Source organism: Papio anubis, chromosome 2 (assembly GCF_008728515.1).
Source record: "Papio anubis isolate 15944 chromosome 2, Panubis1.0, whole genome shotgun sequence".
In the NCBI taxonomy this organism is placed as follows: Eukaryota; Metazoa; Chordata; class Mammalia; order Primates; family Cercopithecidae; genus Papio; species Papio anubis.
Window position 1 is genome coordinate 100,317,086 of NC_044977.1, and position 22,834 is coordinate 100,339,919.

Below are 22,834 nucleotides of genomic sequence, written 5' to 3' on the forward strand. Positions count from 1 at the left end.
AGCCAAGGGGCCAGTGTGGCTGGAAGAAAGATGAGAAATGTCCTCTATGCACTAGATGCTAGCAGCACCACGGACCCAGTCATGACAATCAGAAAGATCTCCAGACATTGCAAAATGTTTCCTGGGAGACAAATTCACCTTGTGTTGAGAAGCACTAGTCAAGGACAAATTGACCATCACCTAATCTCTCACCCATACTGATTTAACAGCACTTAACTGGTGTCCTTGCTTCCAATCTTAGCCCCTGACTACGTGTTCTATATCAACTGAGCGATCCGTTAAAAACCCAGAAGTCATATCATATTAGTTCCCTGGTTAGAATCTTCTAATGGCTTCCCAATATACTTTGAAGAAACTTCATCTGAGTCACAGTCAAACCCTTATGACACCTCAAGGCCCTCCAAGGAGCTGGCCTTGGTATAGCTTCAGTCTCATTTCTCATCTTTCTTCCAGCCACACTGGCCCCTTGGCTTTTCCTAGAAAATGCTGAGCAGCTTCCACGCTTGGCCTTTTCCCTTACCACGCCTCTGCTCAGCATGTTCTTCCCCCAGACATTTACATGGCTCACTGTCTCGTCTCACTTTTGTCTCTGCTTAGCTGTCATATTCTTCATACTTCCCTGACAGTCCTGTTCAAAACAGCATGATCACTTTCTATTTCCCACCCTGCCTGATTTCTCTTCACATCATGTCTCCCTGACACTCGTTATATGCCCTTTTTTTTTTTTTGGTCTATCTTCTTCATTGGAATGCAAGTCTCATAACACATAACCACAGATTTTGTATATATTGCTTATTTCTGAATTCCTGGTGCCAAGAACAGTTCGTATCAAACAGCAGGCACCTAATACATATTTATTAAATCAACCAATCAATGAGACTTTCAAACCACCATACATCTCTATAGTAAGGAGATTGGCTAGTCCAATCTGGGCTAAACAAAATATAATCTGCAACAGCTGGTCTCTGGATAGCGGCTAGCGAGAGGCAAGATAGAATGGTGAAACCTTGGGAGTATGTCACCAGAAAGCCTGTTTGCATAAGGTCCATTAAGCCTCCCAGAGGGAAAAGGAGATAGGATTCACAGGCTCCTAGGATACTTGGACTTGGATACTTGGTCCCATGAGAGTAGCATGGAAATTGCTATTTCAATATGGGGAGAGAGGGTTAAACAGATGGCACAAAACTTACTTGAGGGGAAACAGAAGCCAAAGACACGCGCCTCAGCTTGAGCTCCGGCCAACTATTGGCAAAGGATTTTTTTTTTTTTTTTTTGAAATGGAGTCTTGCTCTGTCACCCAGGCTGCAGTACAGTGGTGTGATTTCCACTCACTGCAACCTCTGCCTTCTGGGTTCAAGCAATTCTCCTGCTTCAGCCTCCCGAGTAGCTGGGATTACAGGCGCCCACCACCATGCCTGGCTAATTTTTGTATTTTTAGTAGAGATAGAGTTTCATCATGTTGGCCAGGCTGGTCTCAAACTCCCGACCTCAGGTGATCCACCCACCTCAGCCTCCCAAAGTGCTGGGATTACAGGCATGAGCCACTGCACCCAGCGGCAAAGGATGTTTTTTAATGCTATGGTGACCTGGTTTCTGATGCAACTCTTTGAGGGATTTTAATGTAGGAGATAGTTAAGTTTAGGCTCTAGTGGAGCTTAAGTAATTTTTAGTTACTGGTTTAAAGGAAAGACATTGTGAATGTCCCTTGTGGGGAAAGGCAGCAGCAGGCATGAGTACTGCAGATGAGATGAGACACATGCAGAGAACCCAGCACCTCCAGGGGGTGGCTTCGCCACAAGCAGCCAGAGGCACAGACACCAGCACAGAAACCGCCAGCAAAGGCAATGAACTCATGGAAAACAGTAGCAACTGGGGGTTGATACCTACCAGAAAGAAATTTCTGAGGGCCTAGGCATCTGGGAATCCCTGCTGGGTGAGCAAGCATTCATCACCCGCTTCTGTTTGGCCAAGACAGGGGAGTCCTGGGAAGTTTGCAACAGAGGAACCAGAAACCCAAATTATCCTTGGAGAAGCCACAAGTCTTGGAGGGGATGACACTTGCTGAACTTCAACTCGTAATTTAAGCTTTAGTTTGTGGTCTTCTGTTCACTCAGAGTATATATGGATCCCTGAGGCTACTGTGATCAAAGAAGGGAAGATCATGATGTGCTGTGGCCTCCATGACTCTGTGCCTCCTTAAATCACATATGCCATCTAGGGTGGGCCAAGGAACCCTTCCCCTGAGGGACTGCTGTAACACCTCCCCACGTAAGTCTTATTTTTCCCCACAGTCGTAAGGCTGTCAGGACTAACTTGATTGAATTGCCCTCCTGGGTCTAAAAACAGAGATCTTGTAACTGTGGGACAGAGTAACAAGTGGCAAGAGGATCCACCAGGAGCTCTGGATTGTGGTGCCCCATGAATAACAGCTAATGCTTATTGAGCACTTACTGTATGCCAGGCATTTCTTTGACATATATTATGTCATTTAATCTTCAAATCACTCCTATGGGGTAGGTATAACTACTATTACGTTTTTTACTTTAAAGATGAGGAAGTCGAGACTCAGAGAGGTTAGATAACTTTCCAAGGTTCACACAGTAGGGATGAGGTGAAGTCTTAATCTCGATCTTACACTCTCTTCTCTTTACTCAGAGCACATAGTCTCTTTGAAAGGAGCAGCCTGCTGTCCTATTTCATGGTTGAAGGTGAGGAAATGGCTCAGGAGTTACCCGAGCAGATAGAGGATTGCTGGTTGAGGTCACAGCAGGGCTACAGCTGCCTGTGTCTTGTGGATAACAGTGCAAGCAACACTCAGAAAATATCTGCTGTGTGCAGTGGCTCACACCTGTAATCTCAGCACTTTGGGAGGCTGAGGCAGGAGGATGGCTTGAGCCCAGAAATTCAAGACCAGCCTGGGCAACATAGTGAGACCCCATCTCTACAAAAAATAAAATTAGCCAGATGTGGTGGCACTGTCTGTAGTCCCAGCTACTCAGGAGGCTGAGATAGGAGGACTGCTTGAACCCAGGAAGTCTAGGCTGCAGCAAGCCATGATTGTGCCACTGCACTCCAGCCTGGAAGACAGAGTGAGACCCTATCTCAAAAAGAAAAAAAAAGAAGGGAAAATATCCAAGTCCCCTGTGTGGTGAACCCAAAAACATGCCGTGCAAATACCCCTTCAAATAGACTTATTGTTCCAGCTGTCAGCTTCTTCAGGGTCTGCCTGAGCTGCAGAGAGCTGCCTTGCTCAAGATCTTGCTCTTTCCAGGGTGGCAAACATCCGATGAGTGGCAGCAACAGGGGTATTACAGCCAAGCCACTTCACATCATTTCAACCCAGTGCAGCATAACAGATCAGTTGAAGCTTCATCAGGCCTGAGTTGAAGTTTGACTTCTTTTTTTGTCCAATCCTTCTCTCTGCCTGCTTTCTGCTATAATGGTGCATCTCTAATAACCACCTTGCATTCCATAATCTGTCTCTACATCTGCTTCTGGAGAGCCTAACCTGGAACACCTGTGCATCAGGGTAGGCAAGCTCCTGGCTGCCCTCCTCAGAGGGCGGATGATCAGAATTCACTCTGATTATCCAAATAAGACTCTTGGTCTCCCGGTGAGAAAGACTAACTCTGCTCCCCAAGTTTTTCAATGCCATGATCCCCATGAACTTACAATGTTTTGGCAGCTCACTGAGGGAAACAAAGGAGGTTGCTGGGCTGGGAGGACAGGTCTGGAGTCTCTAACTTGTTGTCCTGTGGGCTCAAGGATACACTGGGCACATTCAGAACACCCTGGTTGGGAGGCTACAGGCCAACTCAAAAATCCTAATGCTCAAATGAGGAAGATAAGTGGCTTTGAAAAAGACTTACACATATACACACTCCCTAACTAGGCTCGATTACTTGGACTAATTATACACACTCCTAATTATACACACTCCCTAACTAGGCTCGATTACTTCGACTAATTACTTAATTGTAAAAGGCAAAATTATAACACTTTTCATAGAAAAATATCTGTATGACCTCAAGATAGGAAAGGATTTCTTAAATAAAACATACAAAAAAGCAAGCCACAAAAGGGAATATTGATGGTTGTATTTACATAAGAATCAAGAACCTCTATTCATCAAGAGACATCACAAACTAAAAAGACAAACTACAAACTGTGAGAAGATATTAGCAATAATATGATAATATTAATGGCAAAGAATTCATATTTAGAATATTTATAAAGAATTTCAATGAATTAGTAAGAAAAATTCAATAATTCAATAGAAAAATGAACAAAAGACATGAACATGCATTTCACAGAAAACAGAAATTGCTATAAATATATGTAAAGATATTAAGTAACCAAGAAAATACAAATGCCTATCAACAAGGAAAAATGAGGCTGGGCGCAGTGGCTCATGCCTGTAATCCCAGGGCTTTGGGAGGCCAAGGCAGGTGGATCACTTGAGGTCAGGAGTTCGAGGCCAGCCTGGCCAACATGGTGAAGCCCCATCTCTACTAAAAATACAAAAATTAGCCAGGTGTGGTGGCAGGCACCTGTAATCCCGGCTACTTGGGAGGCTGAGGCAGGAGAATCGCTTGAACTCAGGAGGCAGAGATTGCAGTGAGCCAAGACTGTGCCACTGCACTCTAGCCTGGGCAACAGAGGGAGACTCTGTCTCAAAAAAAAAAAAAAAATGAGCAAGATAGTTACTCATATCAACACAGATGAATCTTAAAAATCCAATGTTGTTAGTGAACAAAGCAAATACAGCATAAAATATGTTGATTACATTTATATGAATACATGTTTGATTTTGTTTTAAAAAATAGAAACACTACATACATAAGACGAAACTATAAAGAACAAGGAAACAGTTAATATAAAACTCAGAATATGCTGTGGAAAAGGCAGGGAGCTGCATGGAGGATCATTTATTATCATTGCTGCTAATACTCCGTTTCAAGGGCTGGCACCCCATGGGCCAAATCCAGTATACCACCTTTTTTTTGTACAGCCTGTGAGCTAAGAGAGTTTTTACATTTTTTAATGTTGGGAAAAAATTTACAAGAAGAATTACATTTCATGATGTGAGAATTATATGAAATTCAAAATTTCAGTGTCCATAAATAAAGCTTTACTGGAACAGAGCCATGTCCATTTGTTTATATATTGTCATTCTCTCTCTGCCTGCCCGTCAGTACACACGACTACTCCTTATCACTGTTGGAAGACAGCTTTCCATGTGTTCCTTGTGTTTCCCTCCACAGCAAAAGGCAGACATGCTCACTGCCCATTATAAATGCTTCTCTAAAATCCCAGACTTCCTTTCCTATGACAGAACCTATTGCATGAGTGCATACTCTCTGTCCCTCTTTCCATCATCCTGGGCAAATTGGGAATCAGTACCAGTGTAAGAAAATGCTGATACTCTGGGCTACTCCTGTGAGTAACAAATTATCCTTTGTTTCTGAACCAGGAGTCTTATGTCTTCCAGCACCCATGAAAATATGGCAGGGTAAAATCTCAGACCATCCACAGTTCTTGACGCCACCCCTTCCCATGTATACAGATTAAAAAACTGAGGCCCAGAGAAGGGAAGTGACTAGAGCAAGTTTATTCCACTGATGAGTAGCAGCACTAGCACAAGATCTGCTATTTCCTGACTCCCAGTCCAATGCTCATTCCCTGCCTCCCAGCAACATCTAAGGACCTCTCCAGGCCTCCAAGACACTTAGAACTTCACCTTGCTTCCCATTGCAACTCCCAGACACACTTCAGTCCTTACCTTTCACACTACATTTGAAGGTTTGACTGACCACTCCGGTATTATTCTCTTTCTCTGCTGGCCATTGATACACGTAGACTGTGGTTCTAGAAGACCCGGCATCCAGCACAATACCATACTGAATAAAAAGGGAAAGGGAGAGTCAGAAATGGGCGGGACTCCTCTGATCACTGCTTTCTCGGTGGGCCACTGAAAACCCTGAGTACCTTAATCCGCACTGCTTCACTTAGGGAAGGACTGATCAATAAGAAAAACTATTTCCTCCAAACCAATTTTGTCTCCTTGGATTGTGGAGGAAGAGGATGAAGAAAGGTAGGGCAGGTTCCAGGAAATAATTATCACTTTGCCATGCATTAGAATCACCTGGAGAGCTTAAAAAATCCCCCAGTGCCAAGGCTACACCCCATACCAATTAAATCAGAATCTCTGAGAGTGGACTCAGGCATCAACAGGTTATAAAAGTCCCAGGTGAGTCCAACACTCAGCCAAGGCTGAGAATTGTACTTCATAGATCTTGTATACAATCGGGTTGCCTGGTTCTTCCTCATTTAGACCTCTGGGGGGAGGTACAAAAGCCATCTTCATCTCAGAAGGAAAATGAATAGTCACCTGGATGCCCTATATTTCCAAACTTCTAGGTTTATCAGTCTAAAAATAAACAACCAAAATGAAAGCGTAGGAAGAAGCTATAGGAAGTTTTTCACATGGTAGAGGCATTTCTTTTTTTCTTTTTTTGAGATGGAATTTTACTCTCGTCACCCAGGCTGGAGTGCAATGGCACGATCTCAGCTCACTGCAACCTCTGCCTCCCAGGTTCAAGAGATTCTCCTGCCTCAGCCTCCCAAGTAGCTGGGATTACAGGTGTCTGCCACCATCCCTGGCTAATTTTTGTATTTTTAGTAGAGATGGGGTTTCACCATGTTGGGCAGGCTGGTCTCAAACTCCCGACCTCAGGTGATCCACCCGCCTTGGCCTCCCAAAGTGCTGGGATTACAGATGTGAGCCACTGTGCCCGGCTGAGGCATGTTAATACCTGCATCAATGCTCAGAATTAAAGTATTCATAATTAAGGAGAAAAAAAGCAAAATAAAATAATATTGACATATTGATCCCACTTTGGCAATGTGTATGTCAACAAACGAACAGGCAGGTGTTGCTGGGCAGTGCTGGGGCTGCCTGTGTGCAGGAGAGTAGGCTGAGAGTCCTGGACCGATTTGCCCAACTTGAGCAGGCACTAGAAAGCTTCACCTGCAGGTTTGGCCCAGCCCAGGCTCTGGACCAAACCTGACCAGGAAAGAGCATGTATTAGTAGCCTATAGAGTTTGGAATTAGCAATGCATACCTAAGCCGAGTATCTGCTTGTGCTCACAGTCATCCCAGGGCATCCAGAGGCCTTCAGGGTGGCCTGAAGTCCCCCACTCCACCACCTTTGGGTTAACCTAGCCTGTCCCACAGAAGATGATGAAGCTGGGTCTGGAGGCAGGCTGACTCAGATAGATTCTTGATTTTATGATGCTGGCCTGGGTAAGTTGCCTGACCTTTCCGGGTTCCCTCATTTTTAGAGGACTTATTTGCAGAAGTAAATAGAAGGCTGTATGCCTGATGCTTAGTGGCTACTCATAAATACAGGCTATTAGCATATATAGAAAAGCCAGTCAAACAAAATAAACAAATAAAATCACAAAACAAGAAAAACAGAAAAGAAAACAAAGTATCCCTCAAATCCAGATATTGCGTTAGCCCTTGTTATATCTTTTCTAATGATATATGTATATATGTATCTGGATATATACATATATCATTGTATATATGCAGTGGTGCCATCATGACTCACTGCAGCCTCAACTTCTCAGGCTCAATCGATTCTCAGCCCCGGCTTCTCGAGTGGCTGGGATTACAGGCGTGCACCATCACACCTGGCTAATTTTTGTATTTTTTGTAAAGACAGTTAAGTCATGTTTCCCAGCCTGGTCTCGAACTCCTGGGCTCAAGTGATTCACCCACCTCGGCCTCCCAAAATGCTGCTGGTATTACAGGCATGAGCCGCCGCATCTGACCATGCAATGCTCTTTTCTTAAAAGTATATCATGAACATGTCTTCCTGACAGTAGAAACAGATTCATATCACCATTTTCATACATTCATTGTATTCACTGTTAGATACAGAGTAATTTAACCAATTTCCTGATCCTATACATTTAGGAGGTTTCCAACTTTTTATTATCTATATTACAAATGCTTGTTTTGTTTGAAATGGGACCAATTTTTTAAAAAGTTGCTCCAGCTCCTGAATCATAGCCTCTCCATTATTTTGAAATAGAACATCTGTGCCCACTGGTATGCGAATTTGGACAGTCTCTTAATCTCAGCCCTTCAGAATGATGAACGTTGATCGGGATCCTGACCTGACATCCCTCATGGGGAACAAGGGTGGCATTGTTCATAATCTGTCACAGGCAGCAACTCACAATGAGATTAAAGCACAGGTTGAAACTGAAGGCAAGAAGGAAACCAGGCACTAAATTAAAGAGGTCCGGGCCTCTATATTCTTGGTCTGCTTTCTTTCCTCCCTCCTGATCACCACCACTCCAACTGGCCCTGCCACGCCTGGTGCTGACCCATAAAACAAGAGGAGAGAGAGAATAAGTGAAAAACTATCACCTTCCTTTCCTCATATCTTTATTCCAACCCTTCTAAAAGGGTGCATGTCTTCCCTGTGTGTGAAGCTCAGGGCTGCTGGGCCAAGATCAGAGAAGAAGCGTATCCATTATCATTTGTAACTCCAGCTGGGATCCAGCTTTCACCAGGATCTGCAGCACCCAGACTTTGCTCTGTGAGACTGGAGAAACAACTGTCCCTCTGGCACCTGCTGATGTAGGCCCACCTCTACTGACTCACACTCTTCTAGCCCTACCATCATTCACTCACATTTTTGAAAGTGGGAAAAATGGTCTTTAACCAGTTTTCAGAGCTCTTTTGCCTAAACAGTGAAACTCAGTGTGATTCTTTTGGGGGAGAGGGGATGGGAATCAATTTCAGTTCAGCTAGCCAGTTGATGTTTGGATAAAAAGTAATAAGTAATCTTCTGTCTAATGCAGTGTCAGAAAAAATCATGGCTTGAATGTGGATCTGAAGCAGTGGGTTAACTAAAAGGAAACAGTCTTTCAGTTTAGAAAGGTATAGAATCAGGAAATTGGCTAAATTACTCTCTATCTAACAGTGAATGCAATTAATGTTAACTGAAAGGGCCAGTCTCCGTGGTCCAACACCTAAGGATTGGGTGGTCTGTCTAAAGCAATAGCAAAAGCAGAGTCATAAGGTCAACTTTCTTAGATTTGTTTATTATTATTATCATTATTACTATGATAATAAGAATAGTAGTAGTAATAAATCTTGTCCGGCACTTATTCTAGGCACTGCAGAAAGTGCTTTGTGTTATTGCCTGTATAAGACATATGTCATGTCATGTCATATCATATCATATCATTCGACACATGGGCAAACTGAGGCTTACAGTAGTACATAAATGCCCAAGATCATAGACCTCGGATCAAGCCTGAGTCTAACGGACTCTAAAACTTGTACTCAGAGCCATGATGTTTTCACTGAGCTCCAAGGAAACCAAGTCTAATGGTGTGACTGTTCAGTAATCAGGCGCTTTGCAGACTTTCTTATTTAAACAAAAAGTCCCTTGAAAGTAAACTCTTAGTTAAGGGGTGTGCAGATCTGGCTGGAAAAGAGGACCCATTTTTATAAGGAGCCCGAGTTTTTCTGAAAAAAAAAAGAAAAGAAAAAAGAAACTAAGTATTCAACTCTTGCTCTCCAAGAAATAGACCAGGGTGGGCTACAAGGCACCAGAAATCCACGCTGATGAGCAAGGCTCAATGAGGGAATGATTTCAACACAGACTGGGCCAGTGGTTGTGCTTTGGAGAGTAATGGCTGAGCATGGGAGTGTAGACTAAAATGGCTTATGATCTTGAACCTAGTGTGGGGAACTAATGTGGGCTGAGCAGGTCACAGTGGAAAAGCCCATCCTTAAAACTTTAAGACTGTGCAGAACCCATCTTCAGCAGTGACATCACATGGCTGCAAGAGACAGTTCAATAGTATTGATCACTGGGCTGAGAAGCTCTAAAGTTCTAAAGGGTAGGGAGGGCGAAGCCTCAAGAGGGAGGTGTTGGACTTCATGATGATAAAGCGCGGGAGTGGGGGCTGAGTGAAAATTACAAGTGATGGCATCATGTTTACTCTTCAAGCTTGTGGAGCAAGTCAGACCAGTAACACAAGAGACTTGGACATTTTTGCCCCTTGACTGCGTTTTAATAGTTCTGCCCATAACCTCACATAAGCCAAGGTTAGATTTAATAGCCAGGTATGACCTTGCATGAGAATCCCCTGTAACATTTCAGAGCCCTCCAGATAGGCTGTTGTAGAGCTGGCCCTTTAGAACCAACTGTCAGCTGCACACAAAAGCAAAACAGGGCTCATGGTATAAAAAAATAAACATAACAAATAATGTAAAATCCCTCGTATTTGCTCAACTTCATCACCTGCAATGCTCTTCAAAACAAAAAAAGACAGATCTCTCCATATCCTGAGAAAAACTGCATGTGGAGCGCTCTCTTCCAAAGCTGTCATTCTGTTTCTGGTTCAACTGGCCCAGAACATCTGTCTTTTCTTACATTTAATCCACCCAATTAAGCAGAATGGACCTTCCGAGCTCATCTTCCCATGTTTTACAATTTCCTGCCCCTCGCAATGGTGGCTAGGGTCTGTTAGCAAGATTCAGAAGAGATTTAAAATCCCCTCTTTGAACTGCCTGCTAATTGGTGGAGGGTGTGTCTCCTGGTTCCTCCAAACCCTTGTTTAAGACCACTGTTGTCTGTTCTCTTTTCTTTCCTTTACACCAGTTCTGCTGTTTTCAATCTGTGTAACTACGGGAAGCTATTTGCCCTTTCTTTTCCTGTTTTCTCATCTGCAATACAGGGATAGTAACAATATTATTTACATGGAGTAGTCACTGGCAATTCTCTGCCCACATCCCCTCAGACCTTACTACTGTGATGTACAACCATCCATCTTCCACCTGCCTGAAGGCTTTATCTAGTGGCCCGAGTCTACCTGATCACAAAATATGCCAGAAAGACTAGAGAGTTAACATCCAGGGAGCAGCCTCTCAGCTAATGACTGATGGAAGTTGGTAGATAAATATGCCCTTGAGTGGGATATCTGGGAGGTACATGCCTGTATGCCCCTTGATATGGGACAACTTTGAGGTCTCTGTACCATCTCACAGGGTCCCAAGCAGGACTGAGTCCCAGTTGCCCACAGTGCTGACCTGCTGCATAACAGGCCCTCTCTTGGCTGCCTGCCCATCTCAGCTCCCTAGTCCCACACCAGTGTTTCCCGGGATCATCCCCAGATGATCTACTTGCATGTATGTCTTTGACTTGGAGAGCCCAACCTAAGACACTAGCATTCAACGTGTGTAGTCTTCTCCTTCAACAGTGCCCTCTAGACTGCCCAGGGATCTATTTTTCTCTACTCATTTTACTAGTCTTCCATCTGATTTTCTCTACTCATTTTCTAGTCTTCCAGCAAGAACAGAGGGCTTGCCTGTTACTGTCCAGAACAAGTAGAAGCCATCAACTGGCAACTGCCTTAACCAGCCCATTTCTAACATTTGTAGGATTAGAGACAAAATTTTATGAATAGAGGTTTCTGCCCTGTCACTTTCCCAAACCTGTTCTCTTCCCACCCCTGGCAAATCTACAGAATAAAGAGCCCATGCATCTGTGTGGGAACAGTTCAGACCACACAGCTATGCTCTGTTTACACTCCCTGTAAGCAGCTGCCTCTTGGCCACCCCTCAGACCACTGGTGATGTCCACCTTCTGGAGGCCCATGAAGACCCTAGATTCTGAAGTCTTGGGCACCACAGTATGTTCTAGAAGGGGAAGTATGGGCTCTGGGTAAGCATATTCCTTTGGGTCATAGAGAGAGATAAGCCTGAAGTGCAGCTAGAGCTGGTCTTTCTGAAATGTGGGGCCCAGGGCAGGCAGCCCAGCTATCAGGGTCTAAGGGTGGTATTAGGCTTAACTCCTCGCCCTCAATTCAATAAACCTTCCTGCATCTGCATCCAGCCTCCCTACCTTCACTCCTGTGCAAAGCAAGAAGTGTTCTCCTATCTGAGGTCAATCCCTTCCCTCCACTTGGATCTCCATTCAGAACTCAGGGTCAGGGAGAAGTGGGAGGCAGTGAAGAGAGCCCTGGCCTTGGGAACAGAAAGGACCAGGTTTCAGTTCAGGACCTGTCATTCACTGACCAAACCCGGCCCACCTTCTATGGTTGGCATAAGACCTAAGTGACATAATCAGGGACAAGTGCTCACTTAACTGAATAGCACTATACGAAGTGTAAAGAGATATTACTCTTAGTTGCAGCTGGGCGCGGTGACGCATGCCTGTAATCCCAGCACTCTGGGAGGCCGAGGTGGGTGGATCACCTGAGGTCAGGCGTTCAACACTAGTTTGGCCAACACAGTGATGTACTAACATGGTCTGTACTAAAAATACAACAAAAAAAATAGCTGGGTGTGGTGGCGGGCACCTGTGATCCTAGCTACTTGGGAGGCTGAGGCAGTAGAATCACTTGAACTGAGGAGGTGGAGGTTGTGGTGAGCCAAGATCGCGCCACTGCTCTCCAGCCTAGGGGACGGAGCAAGACTCTGTCTCAAAAAATAATAATAATAAAATAAAAAACATATTACTCTTACTTGCAGTCCTTTTTTTTTTTTTTTTTTTGAGATGGAGTCTCGCTCTGTCACCCAGGCTGGAGTGCAGTGGCACCATCTTGGCTCACTGCAAGCTTCGCCTCCCAGGTTCATGCCGTTCTCTTGCCTCAGCCTCCTGAGTAGCTAACTGGGACTACAGGTGCCCACCACCAGGCCTGGCTAACTTTTTGTATTTTTAGTAGAGACAGGGTTTCACCATGTTAGCCAGGATGGTCTCAATCTCCTGACCTCATGATCCGTCTGCCTCGGCCTCCCAAAGTCCCAATTTTATATGCGGTAGTTTATAAAAGGCAGTGCCTGGAGCTTGGGAAAACAGCTTCTTTTAGGCCTTAGCTAGTATCTTTGGACAATCGGGTAATTTGCTTTCTTCTCATTATTGGGTGATTGCATAAGGTTGTTTTTTTTTTTCTCTTTTATTCATGTTATTAATGAGGGCTGAGATTCTTAAATAAAATATCTTATCAAGGAACTAAATGCTATTATATTATCTACTGGAGATTTTACTCTAATCTTTTAGAAAAGCCACCTTAGAATGTTAGCTCAAACCCATCCTTAGAGTCCAAAACAATATTAGTTTCTTTTCTTTTAAAAAGTCTATGTATTTCAAATATTACCTTTGAATAGTCACTAACAGTAGGAAGATATGGAAAAGACTTGCGAGGTCAAGTGTAAAGGTTAAATGAGATTCAAAGAACATGGCTGAATTACCTGGTCCCTACGGCACAACTAAGAAGGGTTTGTACAATTTTAATGAGTCAAAAAACAAAGAAGAGTTATAAAACAGAGACTATAAATGGACTTCAAAGCCTAAAATATGTACTATTTGACCCTTTGTGAGAAATGTTTGCTGACCCCTACCTAAAATGATTGAAGGACTCATCAACTCGCTTCACCTTTCCTTTATCAGCCTCTCATGGAATCACCTCCCGTCTCCAACGGCATCCTCAGAGCCAAGCTTGGGGGATGTATTATGATTCTGAGCCTAAAGATCATTTGGTGATGGACTTATTGAGAGCTAAGAGGGGCCTCTGGGATTAAGCACAAGGTCCTGAGTAATTTTTTTTTTGGTGGGGGCGGGGTTGTTGAGCGAAGTATTGGAAGGATCACAGCACATGTTCTAGACTCAAGAGTAGCAGCACAAATAGAGCTCAAGGAGACCTTCTCAAGTTCTTGATTTTTTTGTTCACTCAGCCTAGGCCAGAAGAGGTGCCTTGGTCTCCTGGTCTTGACTTGTTTTTTCCTTTTTTTGGAAATTTTTTTTTTTGGTAGAGATGGAGTCTCTCTAATTGCCCAGGTTGGTCTTGAACTCCTGGGCTTAAGCAATCCTTCTGCTTTGGCCTCCCAAAGTGCTGAAATTGCAGACATGAGCCACTGTGCTCAGCCTTGGTCTTTACTCATTATCAGGGTTGTGTGCTTGGGAGAACAAATAAACTGGTCAAAATGGAAACTGTACTAACCAGTAAATTTTTTTTATTTTTATTTTTATTTTTTATTTTTTTGGTAGAGACGGGTTTCACCATGTTGCCCAGGCAAGTCTCGAACTCCTGGGCTCAAGCGATCCACCTGCCTCAGCCTCCCAAAGTGCCAGGACTACAGGCATGAGCCACTGCACCTGGCTGAACTGGTAAATCTTTGATAGCCATCTGCAACTTTTGGTCACAAATTTTAGCTTTGGAGTCACAAGTCAAAGCAAGACAACACAGTCTTTGGAGAAGGTGTCACTACCCTCAATTTGTAGCCTCAAATATCACAAACCCAGCATGTCCAGACCTTCTCCCTTGAGTCTTACACTGCCTTCTCCTGGCTGAAGCCAGAAATGAGGGTGGGGGAAAGGATTTTCTGCTCTTCTAACTCATGGTTTTGGAATAATTGATTTCTTCCCCTTTGTGCCCATTTCTTCCCTTTGTTGCCAGTCCCTTCACACTTACCTTCAGTCCTGGAGGGAGGACCTCTTGTTTGTGGATCTGGATGACAGTGATACTCACAAGCACCACAATACTCACAAGCAAGACCACCAAGGCAATAATGGTTGGAGTTCGGTAGAGGGCCTTGAGGCCTAAAACGAGAAGACCCAGAAGGCACTTGAGGGGAAGGTAAAAACCAGGCACTGGTATTCTTTGTGGAATCGATGGACTGGCCCCATAATCACATGCATAAACCACTTTCTCTGGTGTTAGCGAGACCCACACTTCTAAGACGGAGTAGCAAATAAGCTCCCCTTCTCCCCAGTTTTGGGGGAAGGACAAACAGTACGCATTTGCCCTTCCTCACAAATTGTGTACTAAAACAGTGTTGCAGGGAAGGTATGCATGGTCTAGTTTTCTGATATTGTGGTTATCCCTGAGATGAATTACAATAACATTCGTTTTACTTTCTTTCTTTCTTCTCTTTCTTTCTTTCTTTCTTTCTTTCTTTCTTTCTTTCTTCTCTCTCTCTCTCTCTCTCTCTTTCTCTCTTTCTCTCTTTCTTCTCTCTCTCTCTCTCTCTGTCTCTTTCTCTCTTTCTCTCTTTCTTTCTTTCCTTCTTATGGAGTCTCACTCTATCGCCCAGCTTAGACTGCTGTGCTGTGATCTCGGCTCACTGCAGCTTCTGCCTCCCAGGTTCAAGCAATTCTCCTGCCTCTCCCTCCTGAATAGCTGAGATTACAGGTGCGTGCTACCACGTCAGTCAATTTTTGTATTTTTAGTAGAGACGGGGTTTCACCATGTTGGCCAGGCTGGTCTCGAACTCCTGAGCTCAAGTGATCTGCCTGTCTTGGTCTCCTAAAGTGCTGGGATTACAGGCATGAGCTACCATGCCCAGCTAACATTTGTTTTAATGGAGATTCAAAAAATCTATTTTTAAAAAATTAAACCAGGTGATAGAATATTTCATTTAAAAATAATCTCAGTTAAAGAAAAAGAAATTAGGCTGGGCTGATGGCTCACCCCTGTAATCCCAGCACTTTGGGAGGCCAAAGTCAGCACTTTGGGAGCACTTGAGGTCAGGAGTTCAAGACCAGCCTGGCCAATATGGTGAAACCCTGTCTCTACCAAGAAATACAAAAATTAGCCAGGTGTGGTGGCATGCGCCTGTAGTCCTAGCTACTCGGGAGACGGAGGTGGGAGAATTGCTTGAAGCCGATAGGTAGAGGTTGCAATGACTTGAGATCACACTACTACACACCAACCTGGGTGACAGAATGAGACCTTGCCTCAAAAATAAATAAATAAATAGATAAATAAACAACCAAAATAAAAAATTAGCACTATACTATACCGAGATGATTTCATTTATTTGAAGTTCTAAAGTAGGCAGGTAACAGGAATCAGAATAGTGATTGCCAGGGGGTGGAAGTTGGGGCAGGGATTCACTGGGAAGGAATATGTGGGTACCTTCTTGGGGTAATGGCAATGCGCTATACATTATAGCATTGTGGGGTATATGGATGTGTGTATTTGTCAAAACTCATCAAACCTTTCAAAGTCCTTTGGAGAAAACTTGAAAATGAAAGCAAATCAGTGTCTTAGGTATAATTTCCCTTAAAAAAAAAAAGATTCTTATAAATTGCCCTTACTATTCTAAAAACATACTTTTAGAAGGCAAGAAACCCAACTTAGGGGCACAAGTTAAGATCTATCCATTTCACTGAATAGAAGTTATATCTAATTTTTAAAAAAGATAAAAAGACATTCAATGAAAATATTGACTAAATAATAATCTTGGGCCAGGTATAGTGGCTCATGCCTGTAATCCAGGCTGAGGTGGGAACATACTTGAGGCCAGGCATTAGACACCAGCCTGAGCAACATAGTGAGACCCCATCTCTACAAAAAATGAAAAAATATCAACTGCGCATGTGGTGCACACCTGTAGTCCAAGCTACTTAGGAGGTTGAGGCTGGAGGATCCTTTGAGCCCAGGAGCTCAAGGCTGCAGTGAGCTGTACCACTACACTCCAGCCTGGCGACAGAGTGAGACCTTGTCTCTAAAAAAATAATAATAATAGTCTTGGTAGAACTACTGGGACATAAGCATAAATGACACCCAAATGGTTGAAATATGATGAACACTAATAGAAGGATCACTAGATTCATCGAATTCCAATATATATCTAATCAATTGGCTATCTAAATGTAAATTAATTAAAATAAAATAAAATAAAAACGCAGTCTCTCAATCTTACTAGCCACATTTCCAGTGTTCAATAACCACGTGTGGGCTAGTGACTACTATATTGGACAGTGCAGCCATATAACATTTTCATCATTATAGGAAGATCAACTGAACAGCAATTTGATAGATCCTGTCTTATTCCAGAACATTATTCCTAGATCATCATAACCTATGCTTTACCCTTTCATTATTTCTGTAAGACATTTGCCCAGAAGAAAAAAAGGGCGTGTCTATGCGCCCAGGATATAATTAGATTCAGCCCACAAATTCAGTCACATCACAACATTTGCTACAGGAGGGCAGTCACGCAGTAGGTCTTCGTGGCTCAGAACAACTAACTCTTTCCATCTCAACTGATTCCCCTGCAGTGTAGCTGCAGTCACAGACACTTCTTGGTGTCAAAGTTGGTCACTTAACACCTTAATCCTCCTACCTTGTCATTGAAAGTGTAAACTAGTACAGCATCAATGGAGGGCAGTTTGTCAATATTTATCAGAACTGCAAATAAGCATGCCATCTGACTCACAATCAAACTTTTGGAAAAATGTCCCACAGAACTAGCTCCACATGTGTAAAATGACTTAGACACAAGGTTACTCATTACAGAATTGTGGGTAATAGCAATGGAAAGGAGAGCCAACTGCCATGGAGTTGACCTGCAGAGCATATGAAGAGGTCCTATATCACTTTTCTGTGATTCCAAATAAAAGTACAAGAACCAGCCAGGAACCAGTTAATCCACAGAGGCGAACTTTTGCATCAGCTTTCAAAGAATGCATTTGTCAGTGTCAGCTATAGAAGTTTAAGGGATTTTTTTCCCCTAATAAAATGTGGTAGAAATTTAATCTGCCAAGTTAAACTTTTCCTTTGGAAGGAATGTAACAGGTTAGTCTATATGAGTGATGTTACAATCTCTGTGTTAGCATTTCAAAGTGTTTCGGGGGAAAACCTAAAAATCAAAGGAAAACAGCTCCTCACGTGCAATCTCCCTTTACAAAAATAAAAGTTCACATAGATTGCCCTTACTATCCTAAAATCATATCCTTTTGGAAGACAAGAATACCCAGTTCAGGGGCATGACTAAAGAATGTCTATCCATGGGGAAGGAGTGTGTGATATGTATGCAGTTTCCTGACCACAGCTACGTGGCTGGCCTCCTAAGTCTTCTGTGTTTCAGCAGTTTTCAAGTAAAAAGCTATGATTACCTTAAGCAAACCCTTGTCCCAGCAGAAAAGCTTATTACAAAGCAAAATGGACGAGACCAGGTCTTATTCATTTAGGAAATGCAGTCTAGAGCTGCGCTGTCATTAGGGCTGGACAAACATGGTAATTGCAAGGTACCTACCTGAGCGTGGAGAAGCCAGAGCCTTCTGGGCTTCCACATGAGCAACTCCAAAAAGTACTCTAGAGGCAGGCGGGGCAAGCTTAGAAGTGTGTGTGTCTGTGTGTGTGTGTGTGTGTGTCTGTGTGTGTGTGCGCGCGCGCTCGTGCCTGCGAGTTTGAGAAAATCCCGCACTCCTGCCTGCAGTATCAATCATAACAACACTGACCCACGGTGAGGGGTGGGGGTGTTGTAGGCACTGTGCCAGCAACATTTGGATGGGAATACGGGAAAGATCCAAGTACTTTACAATTGATCACAAAATCAACAATACAGTATTCTAAAGCAAACCTTACATACAGCTAGGTAAGGGAAACCACAAGGGCCAAATTAATGGATTATACAAACCGGAAAAACCTTTTAAGTGAAACATGCATGTTAGTCCTTGTTTTGTGTGGCTTTGATGAAGAGCATTACTTTTATTTGAGGAATGCCAGTGGCGAAACCCAGTTGAATACTGAGTCTCAAACCAACAAAGTTAAACAATAATTTGCAGGGGATATGGATGAAAAACTGTGGGCCGGACCTGGGATTCTCTTGCGATTTGGCAAAACCACGCTTGCTGCCTGCTGAGAGATACTAACCTGCTTGCTCACATGGTTGGCGGGTCAGCACAGTGAACATCTTTTCTCCCAGCTGCAGGTGAGAGAAGACAGGATGTCGGTAAGTCCACGGCCCCCGACCTCAGAAGTTTAAAGAACGAGCACAGGTTCAGACAAAACCCATTCTACTTCCTCCAAATCAAAACCTCATCCCTGGAAAGGTCAGCCCAACCCAGGACTTCAGAGACAGCCCCAAAGCTGGAGCTTAAATTCCATGTCATCTCCCCAAATGCAAGGAAATCAAACATAGATTTGCTGAAACTTCAAACTGAAAAGATTTTCCGAAAAAAAGGTCTTTTTCTGCAGATTGTTCCACCTGTACACACACCCAAGAAAGAATAAATCTTCCCCCTATTATTACCATTCATAGGGCTGAGGCGGGGCTTTTCTTCAGAACATCAGCAAGGAAGGTTTTTGTGTGTTCGTGGATCGCGAGCCTGGAGCCTCTCTTTAAAGCCCCGGGAGGGGAGTCTTTAGCTGCTGGCTGGAAATTGCAAAGGGATGTCGGGGCCCTGGGATCCAGCCCCCACCAGGATCTGGGGTCACCGCTCCGGACTGCGTCTCTGCATAGCCGCGGGCATCTAAGCGCCCAGCACATCTGCGGATCCGTGCAGGCAGTCGGTAAAGACGCGCCCACCCGTCGTGGGCATGGCAGGGACCACCTCCCCCCGCCCAAGGATTTAGGGCTCGAGTGCTTCAGTCTCTTACTCTGGCCCTCTGAGGAAATCCGATTTTGTTTCCTTGCCCCTCAACTCTCAGTCTCACGCAGCACCCCCGACTCCTTCCTTGGCAGCTCAGGCGCCGGGTGCCCTGACCTTACCTGTGCGGAGCCGATTCGGAGGAGGCGACTAGCGCTGCCGCAGAGGCTGCCGGCGGCCAGCGCTGAGGAGGTGTCAACCTAGAACACGGGAGGCGGCGCCGGGTGAGGCGGGGCGGCGGTGGGGGCGGGGCGGCCTCGGCCTGGGACCTCCTCCCGCGTCCGTGTCAAGGCCAAGGGCCTCTTCACCTTCTTTTCTGGTTGCTCTCACCTTCACACCCAGCCCTCGATGGAAGGGGAAGGGAGAGAGAGCGCGCCTCCTGCCGAAAGACCGACCCTGCCTGCCCCGAGAGCCTTCTGTCCCCCTCCAGGTCCAAGCCAAACAGCACTTCACCTTTCCTCTTTCAGTTTCCTCCACGCTCACCTCTACCTGAAGTCAGAGAGGACGGAGCCGCCAGGCCTTGCCCTGAGAACCCACTGGAGCCTATGTGGGTGAGGGGGAAGGGAGGTGTCTATTATCTGCCTCCCTCTTGCATCTGTGTCAAGACCAAGAACCTTTTGATCTGTCTTCTAGTTACCTCCATTGTCACCCCCACCCTCGGGGAAGGGAAAATGGGCACAAGGCCAGGCAAGGACTGGGCACTCTGTGGGTGTGCATGACCTCATGCGGTCCCCCGGTGGGTGGCTCCTGTGGTCTGTCTCTCCACGGGGTGGAGTGGAGTCAAACACCTGTAATGTTGGGAGTGAGACCAATAGGCAGGCTGGCCCCTAGGTCACTTGGGCCTAAAGCACAAAGTATGGCAGGCACATTCCCTTTCATACTTAGCAGAACCGCCTTGGCCATGCCCAGGGACATTCTTGTTGTTTATTGGGCAATGCTCTGCCCTACCCCATTTAACACGGGTGTCATAAGGCCAAAATTCAAGACAAGTACAGCCCGGAAGAGGCAAAACAGAAAAGATAACAAAAAGGCAGCATGCGGGCTGCATTGATCCAAACACCCCAGGAGTCTGTCTCAGTGTACAGCAGCAGGCAGCCGCCCTGCTCCTCTGAGTGACCCCAAAGACCCTTGGAGTGATCCCAGCAAGAGGCCTAAGCAGACCCTGTTTGACCATCCCTTCTTGTGGTTCCTGCATGTCTGGAAGGAAGAGCTGAGTCCCTGGTTATACCCTGCGATGGCCTGCTTTCTCCTAGAAATCCACTAATTTCCTGTCCTGTGCAGGTGGGGCCAAAGTCCCTGAGACAAGAAGTCCTTAAAATAGGAATGTCCCTGCTTTGAGACCTGTGAGCCCAGAGAGGTGGGCCCCAAGTCTGAGCTATGTGGATGTGCGTGCGTGTGTGTGTGTGTGTGCGTGTGTGTGCTTGCGCGCGCATGCGCAAGAGCACCATGGTCACTCACCCAGAGTTGGATGGAGGTGGACCCCGTTGGGGGATTGGGACAGGGTCTGCACTGGCGGTATCAGACATTCAGTGAATACTTGCTGAATTAAAAGACTTGTTTTCTTTGAAAGCTGTGGGCCAATGAAACGTAAGGCATATGGCTGGCAGCTGAAGTCTGTCTGCACCCAGGAGGCTGTAAGTACACAAACAGCTGCTGGCAGTGCACCCAGACCTGAGCTCAGTAAGATAGCCCCAGTGGGTGAATGACTAACCTTAGCATCCCCAGTGACTTCCCAGGGGCTGGGAAAAGGTTTCCAGGCCTAATGGGCCTTGAAATGCAGTTAGTGCTAGTATATAAAAATAACAGAGATCAGTCCATGCCAGCTTTCCTCTCTGCTTGCATCAACCTACAGACCTTGTAAGTGTGAGCATCAGCCTCCTTTGAGAGCCCTGTTGTCTCTAATTCTCCTTTTATTTTTCCAAGCTTTTCTGGAAACTCTCTGCTCCAGGCACTGTGTCAAACTCCTTTGCAGCTTCCAAAGTAGACCTAGTCATTCAAAGGCATTTCCTCATTGACCTTCCACATGCAAGAACACACACACACACAGACACACACACACACACCTTTGTGAGTTTTCCTGATTATCAAATAATACAGATTTGCCTTACCAGTTATCAAAACATATTGTAAAGTTACAGTAATAAAAACAGCCTGTCTTGGGCACAGGAATATACTGAGAGATCTAAAGAACAAAAAAGATAGGCCACAACAGACTATTGGATATAGGATTATAAGATAAAGAAGAGGTTGAAATAACATATTATTCAATAACTGGTATTGAAACTACTGGCTCATTTGGAAAAGGATTCTAATTACTCATCCTCCACAAAAATAGATTTTAGGTGGTTTAAAAATTTAAATATATAAAATAATTTAATGTGCTAAAAAATGTAGAAGAACATTTTTATCATCCTTGGAAAAGAACAGTCTCTTCTACTATGCGGTCAAAGCAGGAAGAGAAATAATGTCAACAAATTTGAATCCATTAAAATGAAAAACAACTGAATAGAAAAACACCACCCACCGCAATACCCCCCTGAAAAAAGATAAATTCTCAGGAAATGCCTAAGAATGTGACAGTAAAGAGTTTAAAACCATAAATATATACTAAAGTCTATAGAAAAATATGAATATCTGAAATAGAAAATGGGCAAGTCACATGCACTGGCCAATTTACAAAAGAAATATGAATGGCTGACTAACATGGCAAAGATGCTTAATCTCATTATTTACCAAAACTAAAACTTTGGTATATTTAAACAGGATTAAAAACAAACTGATTAGCTTAGCAAAGTTTGAAAAGATCTAGGCCAGACTCGGAGGCTCACGCCTGTAATCCTAGCACTCTGGGAGGCCAAGGTGGGCAGATCACCTGAGGTCATGAGTTCAAGGCCAGCCTGGCCAACATGGTGAAACTCCGTCTCTACCAAAAAATACAAAAATTAGCCAGGCGTGGTGGTGCATGCCTGTCCCAGCTACTCGGGAGGCTAAGGCACAAGGATGGCTTGAATCTGGGAGGTGGAGGCTACAATGAGCTGAGGAGCTGAGATTATGGCACTGCACTCCAACCTGGACTGGACTACACAGCAAGACCTTGTCTCCAAAGGGAAAAAAAAAAAAATCAGTGGTGCTTGTGTTGGAGAAGGTGCCAGGAAACAGGCCCTCTTGAAGCATCTGATGTGTGCCATGTCCTCCCACTTCTCTAGACACTTTCGCTGGTTCATGCTCCTTTCCTGGGAGTATCTCAAGACTCAGTCTTCAGGATTATTTTCTTCTCAGTCTGTATTCTCTTCCTAGGTAATCTCATCCATGCCTATGTCTTCTGTTTTATTCACAGAAGCTCTCAAATCCAGGGCTCAGGCTTCCGCTCTTGATCTGTAGACCTAGAGAATTGTGTTTTTCATCTTTCAAGTGTCATACAG

At 44.5% G+C, this 22,834-nt stretch overlaps 1 protein-coding gene across 10 annotated transcripts in view; it reads right to left on the reverse strand.

Moving 5' to 3' along the window:
* The window catches only part of ENTPD3 (ectonucleoside triphosphate diphosphohydrolase 3), a 44,883-nt gene extending 22,571 nt beyond the window's left edge, over window positions 1-22,312 (reverse strand). For 2 of the 10 annotated variants that reach the window (XM_021934532.2, XM_021934531.2), the window contains exons 1-4: window positions 19,076-19,526; window positions 18,697-18,748; window positions 14,506-14,633; window positions 5,783-5,900 (exon numbers count right to left, since the gene is read on the reverse strand). In XM_021934532.2, the coding sequence (XP_021790224.2) occupies window positions 5,783-5,900; window positions 14,506-14,633; window positions 18,697-18,748; window positions 19,076-19,078 (301 nt within the window). In that variant the 5' untranslated portion in view covers window positions 19,079-19,526. The other 8 variants (XM_017955566.3, XM_031662835.1, XM_031662834.1 and 5 more) reach the window with 8 other exon arrangements.
* Window positions 22,313-22,834: the final 522 nt, after the last annotated feature.